General features: G+C 39.1%; 1 protein-coding gene across 1 annotated transcript in view; it reads right to left on the bottom strand.

Moving 5' to 3' along the window:
- Window positions 1-14,631, bottom strand: part of TMC1 (transmembrane channel like 1) — a gene marked incomplete at both ends in the record, with an annotated part of 121,683 nt that overhangs the window by 50,327 nt on the left and 56,725 nt on the right. Inside the window, 2 exons of the mRNA XM_080912910.1 lie at window positions 7,924-8,022; window positions 10,486-10,592. Of these exons, the coding sequence (XP_080769036.1) occupies window positions 7,924-8,022; window positions 10,486-10,592 (206 nt within the window). The remainder of the gene's footprint in view (window positions 1-7,923; window positions 8,023-10,485; window positions 10,593-14,631) is intronic.

The raw sequence follows: 14,631 nt of genomic DNA, 5'->3' as shown, positions 1-14,631 counted from the left end.
CATAGATTCATGTGTTTGAATGCTTGGCCATAGGGAGTGGCACTGTGTGGTCTTTTTGGAGTAATTGTGGCTTTGTTAGAGAAAGTACGTCACTGTGGCAGCAGGCTTGGATAGTGTCATGCTTTCTACAGTGATAAAGGACTAAACTGCTGAAACTCTAAGCCAGCCCAATTAAATATTTTTTTATAAGAGTTGCCTTGGTCATGGTGTTTTTTCACAGCAATGGAAACACTAAGTCAGTGGAGCAATACAGATTCTCCCAAATAGTCTTTCCTCTTCAGTTTCTTTTGCAGTTGTCAAATCTACCCATGATTTATGGATGCCTATCTTTTGCTTCCTTCTTTCTTCTCCCTAAAAATTTCCCTCCAAATACTCTCTTATGTATTATAGTTTTGTTGCCTATTTCTCAAGAATCCTAAAGCCATTTGCCTTTTAAAACTTAACTCACTGAAAAAATTAAGATGCATTTGGGCTACTGAAATATAGGATATATTATTCTGTATGGAAGACAAAAAAATTTCTTGGAGTGTTGTTAATATAATAAGAAAAGAAGAAACTGACATGAGCTGCATCCTAAAGTAAACACAGCACGCTGAAGGGTTATTTAAAAGATCTATTGACACTGGTTATAAAAGAAACCAACCCCCATCTGTGAGCATTCCTGCTATGGCAAAAAAAAAAAAAAAAAAAAAAAGGTGCTTTGAGGACAGTCTTCAACGAGGGGATATGACAGAACAGGACTTGAGATAAAATATTAAAGTAAAACATACAACCTGACATGGAAGTCCACAAGATTTCAGTTAGAATTTCAGTGTACCCCCTAATTATCTGTGTTGTCTTTGGCAACTATAAAAATATTAATAGCTTCTATCTTGAAGGCTGGTTATGAAAATAAAATGTAATGTTAAATGTCAAATTTAATTTTTATGATTATGCTATCTCTTCTCTCCTGACCTTTTAAAGCCTTCTAACTCCCACATCCTTATGACCTGTGGAAAATGAAAGGCAAAGTCAACTCATTGTTTACCCATCCACACTCTACAAGATGCCCTGGAGCTGAAAAGCTGACTGCTGTGTGAGCTCACTGTCTGATGTCAGCTTAAGCACCTTCCGAATTCCACCATGCCCTTCCTTCCTTCTCCTTCCTGGGGCATTGAAGCTATGGTGTTTCTCCCTTTCCAAACATCATCCTTGTGTCATGGAGAATCCTGTCAACAGACACATCCTCTTTGTAACCAACTGCTGCAGTCTGTATCTTGACTGACCCACTACGAAGCCCTTGTACTCAAGGTCTTCAGCCTGATACTAGTGGAAAATAGCCTCTAAGGAGACCTGCTTATTGTGAGGAGGAGAAAGAAAATTCTTTAAGAGTATTGTGTCTTCTTCCTTTTTTTTCTTTGACGTAGGAGGTAAATCATTTGTTCCACAACCCATTTTCTACCTTTGTCACCAGAGGTCCAGGGCCACAGGTCTATCTGACTTTGAAACAGATTCTCCAGAACAATGAACAAAATAAACCTTTTCTATATATAAATTAATAATTTATACAAAATAATATTTTTTGTAGTGACAGAATGATGATTAACATGTGCTTAAATTTATTTTTTTACATCTTCTAATTCCAGTTATAATATTTCTGCCTATTTGGTTTATAGCATATATATTAGAGAGACTATTTCTTGCAGTTCTAATAAACTAGATTTCCCTCCTGAACCGTAAGACCTATTATTTGGTGGTCAATAAAAGAATCAAAGCTACCTTCTTCCATGGATGATAATCATGACTGAGCAATCGTCAAACGTAAAAAATCGTAAAATGATATTTGTCTACTACTAATTAGAGACATTGATAAGTTGAGGAAAATGCTTCCAAGTGACAGAATTAAGCTAGAATTGGAGTTCCAAGATTCCCAAATGAGGTTTAGTAAATTAGAAGCTAATTAGAATATTCCACTCATCTATCAGGTTTGCTGACACTTTCTTCTGCCACAAGAGGTCATACTTGCATCTGCTTTTAATATTTTGTAAATGTCTACTTAAGGATTTCGTCCCCCCCCCCCCAAAAAAAAGGATTTCCTTCCCTTGTCTGGGTAGAATGGCCTAGTTAAACTGAAGACATTATCTAAGCCATGGCCTAACTTTACATCCACCAGTCATCTCTACCCTAGACCCAAGCATACTTTGTAGGAACTACCTTGGGCTACTATGTTGATTCTTTCATCACCCCTTTCTTCTACCCTTTCAAATCTCTAAAACCAGCTAACACCAGATGTGTGTATGAGAGAGAGAGAGAGAGAGAGAGAGAGAGAGAGAGAAGGGAGGAGAAAATAAAAAGATGCCTGAATAAATCCAGGTCAGAAAGGGCACAACGTTATCATTAAACTACTTCCTGCTGATTAGTAGCATCAAGGTTCTTGGGGCAAGCATGATGTTCACCATCATGATATCTAATTTCTTATTGTCTTCTTTTGCATGAAACTACTTAACAAACTGTGGTCATCAACAACCAATAACCAAACTACAACAACCCCACCTCTCAGGGCCTGAGCATTTATATACCCTCTGAAGAGTCCCCAAAACTCCAACCATCACATAACCATGGAAAATTATCTCCATTTGGCAAAATCGCTCCCCTGCCAAAGCACAGGGCAAATCATAGTCAGCTGCTGTGGACAATCCGAAGAAGCCCCATATCCCACACCAGGGATTAAAATGAAAATATATTTTTATAATATTTGTGATTCTTAAAGAAACCCAAACTCCAGAACTGTCACTACACACCTTTTCTTCCTGGTGTGTGTATATCTTTAGAAGCAAGAATGCAGAGCGATATCTTCTCCTCTGAGGAAGTGTGGTGGGATTGTGGACTCCTCTTGTTATATAGAGAAAATTCCTCAGTGAAATCACTGTTCAGATGATTTAGTCAAAGCCCAGGCAAGAAAAGTAAGAAGTCTGCCTTTGCATTTGTGGAGCTTATTTGGAAATGGCAAGTTTACTATCAAAGTAGAAATTGAGATCAAATTGTTTACATTCCTATCCTCTGGGGTGGACACAAAATTGAACAAAGCCAATCAATTTTCTAGAAACAGCCACAAGAATTTTACTAAAAATTAGGCAGAAATGCTGTGGCTGGCACACACAACATGAGTAGAAATTTTGATTAGGGCTTGCTCAGCCTAAGACCCTGATCTCACTTTTCCTCATATTTAGAATGCTGGTCATGGGGTGGATAATTTCTACAGTAATCCCATTTATGAAATTCTCCTAGTTTCCTAACTCCTTACTTAAAATTCTAGTTGCTTCAGAGCCTCTGGCTGTTCATATAGAAACAACTTCTAGGCTTCAGAGTTGTGATAAGAACATTTACTACCTGAAGAACTAAGGGGAAACAAAGCCCAGGAGCCTTTAGTCTCTCAAACTGCAAGTAGAAATGGTAAAGGTCATCCTTCTTAGAATAAGAATTAGATACAAATAAATTATCTTCTAGTTGTTAAACTCTTTGCCTTTAGATCTACCCTGTTATATATTAATCTGTAATTAATATTGTCTACACAGTTATCTGTATAACTGTTATCCCACACACTCTCATTTCTGTTTATCTAGGATGGAGTGAATCTCCTGACAGAAGTGAAAAAAAAAGAAACAGAATATTCCTGATATTACTAAAATCCCTTCCATGCTGAAATTAGAATAAATCTCTGAAGAAAACAAAGCAGACCAAGACTCTCAAACTTGAAGGCCCATAAAACTTAAATGTCTCATAAAGCAACAATATTAATGTCTCTGTAAGAATAATAATATTCAACGAGCAATTTGCTAATTTTATTTCCCAAGGATCCTTCAGTTAATCTTCATTAGAGTCCGGCTACATATATTTCTTTTGTTACTATAATGTAAAAGATCTCTCATTACCTTGCCTGAAATACAAATCTAGCCTTGTCTGATATAATAAGCCTTGTGCTGCTGTTGCTTCCTAACTGCTCCTCCTTGCTTTCTAAGCCAAACAGAAAGACAAATACCACATGTTCTCCCTTATGTGCAATCTAATCAACAAAACACAAAGAGGCAAGAAGTGGAATGAAGTTTCCAGAGCATAGGGAAGGGAGGAGCCAAGTAATGATAATTAAAGGGCAAAGAGATTCACTTGGGCAGGAGCAACAGGCCTAAGATTTTTATATCTATATTTATATCTATTGCAAAACATAGCAAATAACCAAGTACTGCACACTTAAGTATAATTAAGATTGTAAACATTCTCATAAAAATCATTAAATATTCAAGGTCCATGATAGGTTAATTAGCCTGTTCTAATCATTTGATTATATATCACTTTGTACCATAAGGTCTAAGCACTATACTGTTAATATGTAATAAAACCTGTGAATCAAAATTATTTTAAATGCTATTATAATTTCAATAAACAATACTAGAATCAAAAAGTATAAAAATGTCAACTGTTAAATATTAACCATTATGTCCTGCTGTGGAAACACTTAACATTCAACCACTAATACTTAACATTCAGGACACCAGTAACTTATTAAAAAGATAGGCACATACTTACTCAGTAACTCTTTTCTGACTTATCTACACAAAGAAACAAAAGCATGTGTCCACAAACAGCATTCAAGTAAATACAGTAGCATTATCACAATAACCAAAACATTGGAGAAATGCATCATTCACCAGTGAATGAATAAACAAAGGAAATTAAAGGTATTTAATGAGGTATTCTTTCTGTGCAATAAATTATGATGCATGTATAGCATAAGTAAACCTAAAACATAACAAAGGAAAGATATCAGGCTACAAATGCAACATGTCATATTACTGAATTTATTCTTACAAAAAAAAAAGAAAAACACAAAACCTTGGGAGAAAAAATAGATTAAAATAGGTGAAGACTGAACTGCAAACAAGCACAAAAACAAGGGGAGGTGATAGAAGTGTTTTAAAGATGACATGATTACTGTCCGATAGGTTTACTTTAATTTATCAAGTCACATGTTTACACTGGGTAAATTTAGTGGTCTGTAAATTATACCACAATAAAACTGAAAAATTTAACATCTCATGGTTAGAAAATCTTTTATTTAGTAAAACAACGAAAACAAAAACAAAACAAAACAAAGCAAAAACCCACCAAATTATATTCTATAAAATGCAGCCTTTCCCAAGCAGAATTAATCATGTATGCTGGTTTGAAAGAAAATGACTCCCATAGGCCCTTATGTTTAAATGCTTGGTCCCTAGTTGATAGAACTGTTCAGAAAGGATTAGGAGGTGTGGCCTTCTTGAAGGAGGTGTTTTAATGAGGATGGTCTTTGAGGTTCCAAAGGACTCACATTATTTCTGCCTTCTATTTGTGGATCAAGATGTGTAATCTTTGCTGCTGCTCCAGCTGCCTATTTCCTGCTTTCACTGCATCATCAGAACAGTAACCCTCTGGATTCACAAGGCCAATTTAATCCTTTCTTTTATAAGTTACTTTAGTCATAGTTCCTTACCACTGCAATAGAAAAGTAACAAAATACTACATGTGAAAGGACTATACGGGCCCCTCTTATGATTGTTATGCTTGATTCCATTGTGCTAATATAGTGCAAGGCACATCATATTGTCTATCTATTGGAGATTGGTTCTAATGCTTTGATTCAATCATAAATCTGCGTGTCCAGTCGCTGAAGGTCTTGTCCCCATTTGATTTTAGATCAGTCAATAAAGAGGCCAATGGCTAATGGCTGAGCACAAGGAGGGACACTTTGAGTTATGGGACTAGGACACAGACGAACTAGAGCAATTTGCTATGACCTGGAGAAGAATAGGATGCAGTAGTGGCAGAAGATAAAGCCAACCAGCCATGTAATATTTAAGGTAAGTGTCCACTAGCCACCTTCCTGATTGGGCCTGGGGTGGCAAGGAACGGTTTAGGGGTGCTCAAAGATTGTTCCTCAGCTGGTGCAAGAGCACCAGAGTCAAAGTAGGGTAGCCCAGGAGCTATCTTTAGATGTGAAAATGAAAGGCACACACACACTAGCTTATTTGTAAATGTCTTGGCTTCCTCAAAAGCACCCCTAAACCCTCCTGTTACCCTAGACCCAGTCAAGGAAGTAATTAGTGGCCATTAATCTGAAATCTCACCTATCGGATTGGTTTTATCTCCTGCTGCTACTACTTTCTCTTCTTCTCCCCCTTAGTCATGGCAAATCTATTTTCTTCTTATTAAGAAAGTACAATAAAAAAAAGAAAGAAAGAAAATACAATAGACCAAGAGCCACATTGCAGTCGTTTTATAAGGCCAATGTATGCTGTTTATATTCAATGAGTAAATGTTGACTTTAATGACATGTCCAACTAGGGTGATTTAGGACTCAAAATGTCAAACTTACTACTGATTCTGTGCTTCATGCTTCTTTAATAGCTTGTTGTGTCTTCTAAGAGACTGGATTTCTGTCTTAAAATTCTGTGTCTTCTGGTACTATTCACATAAATTTATTTCTGTGGCTTTTATCATATTGCTCGAAAGAAAAACTTTCCCTTATTCAGGATTGCTATTCGATGAAATTCATAAGACTAGGTGTCATCTGATTCATCTACCTGAGGAAAGAAAATCTAGAAACAGTCAATCTTTGAAGACAGAAAGTGAGGTTCATGAGAGCCATCAACCAGTTCGATGAGGACCATATTAGGAGTTGAAAAGAATATGAAGTAGCCCTTTTCCCATCTTAAGAGGCTTAAAATTTAGAAGCCAAAATTTCTATAAGTGCATACATATTGACTACAAAGAGGAAATCTGCGGGTTTTTTAATCCTTATCATGTCAAATATGCAAAATTTGATTCTCGTTTTCAATTCTCCAGAAAATTGATTGAATTATTAATTTCCTAACCTCTGGCCATATCTGATCTTGTTAGTATTTTGAAAGGACTTTATAGAATTACATCATCACAGAGTTGATCATACTCCAAAAACAAATTTTCAATAGACAACAATAAATCTGTTTCACAATAATTAAATACTGTAACTTGTTTATTTTTGCTGTGATAAAATATTGATGAAAACCCACTTGGGAAGAAAATATTTATTTCAACTGACAGGTTATAGTTTGTCATCATGGGATTCTAGGACAGAATGCAAGGCAGGAACCTGAAGGCAGGAACTAAAAATCAGTAGAAATTTATGGAGAAACACTGACCACTGGCTTACTTTACCTGGCTTGCTACCTTTCATAAATAGTGCAAGTCAGCCTATCAAGACTGACATCACCACATTAGGCTGGGCTTTGTCACATGAATCATAAATCAAGAAAATGCCCCATAGACATGCTCATAGACTAATCTGATAGAAGCAGTTCCTTAGTTTAGCTTCCCTCTTTAAGTTGAAAAGTACAGTAAACTATGGTGTTGAGTAAAACTAATATTCATACTAGAATAGAATACTATTTATTTTAGTATTACAATGGATTAGTACTTTTTTCAGTATTTTGTAAAACTTTATATTTCTCAATATATACATACTTTTAATTTAGTAGTGGCTATTAAGTAACTGTGTAGTCTTGTGTAGGATGGTTAAGGAGTTAATATGGAATCCTACCAAAAATCGCAGAAGATTTCTGAAAAGGCACATTTATAAATAATCCCCTTGTTTTTTCTTCAGGGGAGAAAAATGACTTAAAGTTTTGAGATCTCAGCTCATCTTTACTGCACATTCAATATTCCCATTTAATCATATCATGATGTGTTTAGACCTTATTCATACACACAGACACACTTTGACACATGCAATCTTTTGTAAATAGGAGACAGGGATATTTCTCTTAAGACCCTAACCCTAAACTTTATTTTATGTAAAGGAACACAGAATTTCTGGATTACAATGACAAGGAAAATCTGGTCTCCTACAGACATCTATGTGGAGAAACTTACGTTGAAGTCGTACAACACACCAAAGTTTGCTGCAGATGCCTCTTCAGCTCTTGGGACTGTTTTCCTAGGTAAGCTGCCATACGGTAAACCCCAGAGGTACTAGAGAAAGCAAAAAGAGAAGTTTTAAAAATCTGAGTCTTAATGTGCTTTTATTTAAGAAAATGGTTTTATTTAAGAAAAAAAAGAAAAAGAAAAAGAAAACTTTGGAAAGTTTTTCATTCAGAATCTTTGGGTTTCCATGTGGGATCTCATTTTCTGGAAATTCACTAAATTCAGAATTAAGAACTAAAGATATCCTACACCGTGAGTTCACTGAATGAAGAGCAAAGCAGGCCAACCTCAGTCCTCAGAAGGCTTAGTAAGAAGCCTTGTGTTCACTCCTAAGATGGTAATAACCATATTTAGTAGAAGGGTGCCAAAGTGCTCATCAAAATGGTACTCCCCACAGTTTCATAAGAGCGCTCCCCTTAAGAGAGTATATAGAAAGAGGGTTCATGGGAAAGGACTGGACCCTCAGGAAAACCAGCCATGTTGTTTTCAGTCAGATGTCTCCTGGAAACAAACATTGCCATCCTGATTACAGAGGCATCTGTGCCATCTTCAGCTCAGCCCTGAATCTGTGCTGTGGGCTAAGAACAGCAGCAAGAGCAGTGAACTGGAATTATGGCAGAACTTGTGTCAAAGGAAGGACCATGGGCTCCTCCAGCCCCATAGCTTGCTAGCCATAAGCTGCTTCACAGGAGCTGGTGAGCACAGGTTAAGGCCTGAATTCAGAGTCTGACGAGCCAGAAGCTAGAAATTAGTCCCTCCTGATTCCCTTTGCACACGTAGCATGATCCTCCCTGGCAACCCTTTAGCAGCTCTGGTTTCTTCCACTGATCGTAATAGGAAGTACTTTTCTTCCCACACAGTTTCACTCCAAAGGCCTAGAGAACAAAGGTGATGGAGGTATCTGGTTTGAAAGGACACACGTAAGTCTGAGACAGAAGGTCACATGCCTCAGAACAATTTGAGGCAGGGATGCTGGATAATGGCAACTATGAGAAAGATCCTGTGGTTGGCAGATGCTGGTGTTTCTTCTAACACTCAGGGAACTCATCCTATTCTGTTCCTGTTCTGGAGTAAGAAATAATTGCTCAGGAAGCAAGGTGTCTTATAGCATCTGTGACCAGGCATCCAAAGGCAGGAAGCTCCCAGCTCACTCCCCCAGTGCCGTGTGCTTTTCATAACATTCTAGAGTTCAAAGAAATTACCATCAGCCTTCCTTCACATGGAGCCTACCTAGCATGGGAGCCAGACCCCTGGCTCTACCTGCTAAGGAGCCGAGGAGAGCAGCAGTGGACAGTGGCTGAGTCCAGAGTTTTTGGGTTTCCTTAGAAAGAGAAGTAAAAATAAAGTCTTCCTATGAAAAGGGTGAGAGGCACACACTTGGTTACACTGCCTTCAACTTGTAACTTGGAAAAAATCTAGTACCACTGTCGTCTGAGCCAACTGGACTCAGATATTCCCTGGAATTGTCATGGTGATTATAGAACTAGCTGGATAAAATGCAAAAACTGGGTGATAAAAGAGGCATGGGTCCTAGAGCCCGACCAAATTACCAAAAATAAGAGATAACTTAGCAGTTGTCACTGAAATACCCAATGCAGGTGTTTGGGGATATTTCAGATGGGGATGGAAAGTCTTTGCAATCTGTGTGTCCTATGGGATATGAAGGTAGCTTTTACTCTGTGGGAAGTCAGTCTCTTTAGAGCTTGAATGCAATCTTATTGTACTAACTAGGAAGCTTATTACAAATGTAGAAGTCACGGGTTTTAAGCTGGATGAATATAATGTCATTCAAGCACACAGTTCAGGCCATTGATAATCTTGTATTAAACAAATTGGTTTTAAATGCTAGTACCAGAACAGGTCCTTTGTAGATTAAACAAACTCCCACTAAGCTTTTGTAGTACCCAAAGAAGTCAAAGTGTCTTCATGTGAGTGAAGCTTACATGTCTCTGTGGTTTGGCCTCGACTCATTCTTCTCTACATCTGCTCAGGGTTTCGTTTATTCTTCAGTCTGAGTCCTCTATTTTTTGGACTTTGATCCTAACGCTCTCCCTGGCTACTGACCTCATCAACTTTGCACTTGAGACAAGAGAAACCTATTTTAGGAAAATGAGGCTAGTGCTATGTTCCTCCTGTTAAGAAAAACTAGAAAATTCAATTGTATAAAGAATAATTTTGAAAGCAAATTTGACAAAATAAACAGTTTGGTATTTATAATAACATTGACCAATAGTGCTTAACTCTGGGGTAGAAACCAACATGATTCTAATTAAAGCCATGAATTTTCCCACATAAAATACATGTAACTCCATGAGGGTCACAAACCCTTGGAACAAGGATTAGGCCCTTTGGTTATAGGTTCTATTTTGAAGATTAAGCTTGTTGTCAATCCTATCTCTGCTAGTCAGTCCTCTAAGTAAGAAAGAAGGATGAACAATGAGGGAGTGAGGGGGGCGACAGAAACCACTTAAGGTTATCTTTCAGTATTTCTTACTGGAAGTCAGAGCTTACCTCTGGTAACATGATGAGGCTGAAGGTCAAAATAAAGAGAACCATGTTGACACCGTACATCCACCTCAGGAACAGGAAGTATGAGGCCACTGAGGAACCAAACTGACCTATTACAAAAATTAAAAGGCTAAAGGAAAGTCAAAACAACAACAGCAACAATGAAAACCAGCCTTCTCTCAGTGGTCCTCCAAAGTAAACATGGTTAGAACTGAGCAGATAGTTCATTAATGGAGAACGCTTACTGCTACACCAGAGGATCACAAGCTTAGCTCCCAGCACCAACTGTCAGGAAATCTCAACTCAAGCCTTAACGCCAGCTCCAAGAAATCAGACACCCTCTTCTGAACAATCAGGTATCTGCACACATCTGCTCCACAGAGTGCACATGCACATTGGGGACACACACACACACACACACACACACACACACACATACATACACACACAAATAAAATTGTAAAAACTAAAGTACATCTACTGACATATTGGACCACTTTATACTGGCAATGTCTCTTCTTTTTTTCTCTCAGGAGAGAACATTTCAGCCCTTCCTAGGGGGCAGAATGAAGCTTTGCAGAATGTCACTGTAAAATGCAACCTGTGCTTGGGGGAGAGCTCCCTTTAGTTTAACAGCTACAAGCACTACCTAACAGCATGTGCTTTAGTCCAATGGTCTAATAAGTGGACACATGGCAAACAGTAGCTCTAGTGCCCAGCTGGCAGTTGGGGACAACTCTGGTGACTGCAGGGTTCTTTCCTGGACAAATGATAAACCCACCAGGCATGGCCCTCTCACAGACTCATTGGCTGTGCCCTCATGGATGGTTCTAGCTGCTTACAATTTATAGAGATAGTACAGATGTTGAACATCATAGCATATAGCCTAAGTACCTTCTGGAAGAATTTTTCATCAGTATAGAACACAGAATTACAGGTGGTGTGGATGTTCCAAAAAGTAGTGTTTCAGTGAGGTGAACTACAAATATACTGTATGTACCCAAACACATATGAAGACATTACAATGGGTTTGTAGGTAAGAAGTAAACTCAGACAGGTCCTACAGGAAAGTAACTAAGAGAAGTTTCCTCTGTCTTTATTTCTTTTCTTTCCTTCTTTCTTTCTTTTTCTTTGCCTTTCCTTTTTCAAATTTTTAATAGTTAATTGTTTTTTCCAAGACATTGTTTTTCCAGCCCTGGATGTACTGGAACTCTCTCTATGAACCAGACTGGCTTCAAACTCAGAGATCAGCCTGCTTCCTAGGTGCTGAGATTAAAAACATTCCCCACCACTGCCTGATAAGAGGAGGTGCTCTGTGTAGGAATGTGTTAGAGAGGATGATACCGAAGCAGAAATCAAAGGTAGCAACGTTCCCAGCTGAGAAATGAGCCACTGAAACAGAGTGAAGAATGAGGTCAGAGATCCTGGGATGATTTTAGCAGCCAAACAAAACTACAGCCTGTTCTACTGGAGCCTGAGGGAAGAGAGAAACCTTGGGAGATGCTGTGGGAGGCTAAACCACGCTGGGACTACTGTTACAGCAACAATAGTATTTGTTTTAAAAATGTATAAAAGATAGTGGGCAGGTGTTAAGTAGTGGAGCTGGAGGTCAGACAGGTGCATGCCTTTTCAAAGCCACCTTTGAGCTTTAGAGGACACAATAGACAACATCAGGTGGGACTGTCAACTCACCCGCTCCAAGAAGAAGCAGAGACCTTTCCAATTCTCACTAAGAACATAAGTGCACAAACAGAAGACATCTTAGAGCTGAGGTTGGTGAAAACAGAGTAAGAGTTCTAGACTGGAGAGATTGCTCAGTGGTTAAGAACACTGGCTACTCTTCAAAAGGACCCAAATTCGATTCCCAGGACCCACATGGTGGCTCACAAACCATCTGAAACTCTAGTTCCAGAAGATCTAACACCCTCTTCTGGCCTCTTTGGGCACCAGGCAGACCTGTAATACACAGACATGCATGGAAGCAAAACCCTTACTCACACACAAAAAATTTAAAATTAAAAAGAAAAAAACTCTAACACTCGGGATGAGATGCGGTAGGCTATAGAGAAAAGCCCTGGATACTTTGGCGATCGCTTCAGGCTCAACATCTAGGTTCTCAGACCCCTGTCTTACTGATTACCACTTTAAGTCATCCAAGGGAGGTCAAGGTACAGCCTGAAAAAAACCTGTGACAGTCCCTGTGATCTGTTTTATTGAGCAAATGCCCCATAGGGACCAATGCTCTTCTTTAGTCATCTGGCTTTGAGACTGTCCTATTCGGGAAGCCTTCCTACCAGTAAGGGAAGGCTCCCACAGTACAAATTCCAGCCCATGCTTGCTAAGGTGAGGATGACGTCACATCCATAATGCTTCTCATTCTGAAGCTTGGGCTATTCACCAGTCACTGCTCCATTTATTCCCACAATGGAGGAGCAGGGTTTGTTGTCGGTTTTATCTTTTGATTTGTTTTAAGAAACTTGAAAAGAGGTCACTTTCTAAGTGAACATTTAGGAAGGAATCGACCGCTTTGATATATAAGAATTTGTGTTCACATCCATAAATGAAATGAGCTTGGACCCATGGCACACGGTAGTGGTTATCTGTGACCTGCCCCTGCCAAGGTTCTGCAGCCATGTACACTGGACAGCACAGCCCTAAAGCAGGCCTGACACCCCAGGGACATCTGATCATCTCCTTGGCTCCCAGTGGTTCCATACCATTACACAGCTCTTATCTCTGCTCTCTGGTAACAACTATCTGAGGCTCCTAAGTCGGGCTCACTAATCATGTTTTATTGAAGCGGTCCTCGGTCCCTGGAGGAGAACAAGCCACTGCCTCTAGGCAGGTGGTGCAAAGCTCTCTGTGCAAACACATGGGAGATACTCTGATGAAGATGCTGACTACAGCATATGCAATCTCCCTTCCTCCTCCCTCTTTTCCCTCCTCCCTCTCTTTCGTCTCTTCTCCTTCTTCCTTCCTCTTTCCCATCTCATTACTTTCTCTCCCTTCTTCCATCTGTCCTTCCTCCCATCCTTGCATCTTGCCTTCCTCCCACCCTCCCACCTGCCTCTTCTTACTCTGCTTCCTCCGTCTTGTTACCACCAAGCTCCCCACTTTCAGTTCTCACACACAACCACAGGCAAATAAGCTCCTTGGGAATGGAGTTTAAAATACTTAAATGCAAAAGTTGAGAAAGCATCCCTTCCTCCAACACACATATCTATACTATGGACCAAAGATCTTTTCTAAGACTAAAGCATCCAAACTGAAACCTGGGTCCTTTGAAAACTGTTCCACCACACTTTTATCTAAAGGCAAACTCTTCACAAAATTCTAAGTATAAAGAAAAATGAACTTCAGTAAAACTGACTCCATCAAGACGAGGATGAGTTTAGGAAAGACTCAGACATCTCTGGGGAGATCCAAAGGCCATGTTTCATCCATGTTTGCCCTATAGTGGATGAAGGTGAAATAGCAAGACAGATGTACTGTAGCTGATATAGTGGGGTGCTTGGTGGCATCCAAGGGCCAGGGTACCTTTTTCTGTCTCAACAAAGAAGACGAAAGCAATCCCTTGGTGTTATGTAATACTGGAAGTTCCTTGTATTTGCTAAAGAAAAAAACCCTTATTTATGCAGTATAGTTGAAAGAGTACAAGTGAAAAATTGTCTTGTCCACCAGTACGATGACGACGATGATAATGATGATGATAATGATGATGCCTACAGCTTGCATTCTTCAAGGCTGTTAGACTCTCTGTCTCTGTCTCTCTGTCTCTGTCTCTCTGTCTCTGTCTTATTAGTCTCTGTGTCTTCTTTCTTTCTCTCTCTGTTTTTCTCTTTCTGTCTCTCTCTCTCTCTCTCTTTCATACACACACACACACACACACACACACACACACACACTGAAACAGAGACATTGAGTGAAGTAGAGTTGGTTAACTGTAATGGAAATGAATCAGTGTCCTAGCCCATCTAGTCAACAAGCCCCTGTGAGCTGGGAACACTACCGGTAAGTAAATGCCAGGTTTCTAAACTGTACTGTGCTCATCTACAGGGCTTGGTTTCCAAATCGAGATCCCTCTTAATCATGATGAAATGACTCCTCAACTAGAACTACAGCTAAGTTATTTAAAAAAGAATAAAAAAA

The sequence above is a fragment of the Micromys minutus genome (genome assembly GCF_963924665.1).
Source record: "Micromys minutus genome assembly, chromosome: 2".
NCBI lineage: Eukaryota > Metazoa > Chordata > Mammalia > Rodentia > Muridae > Micromys > Micromys minutus.
Note: the sequence above shows the minus strand (reverse complement) of the source record. Positions and strands in the feature narration are given on the sequence as shown.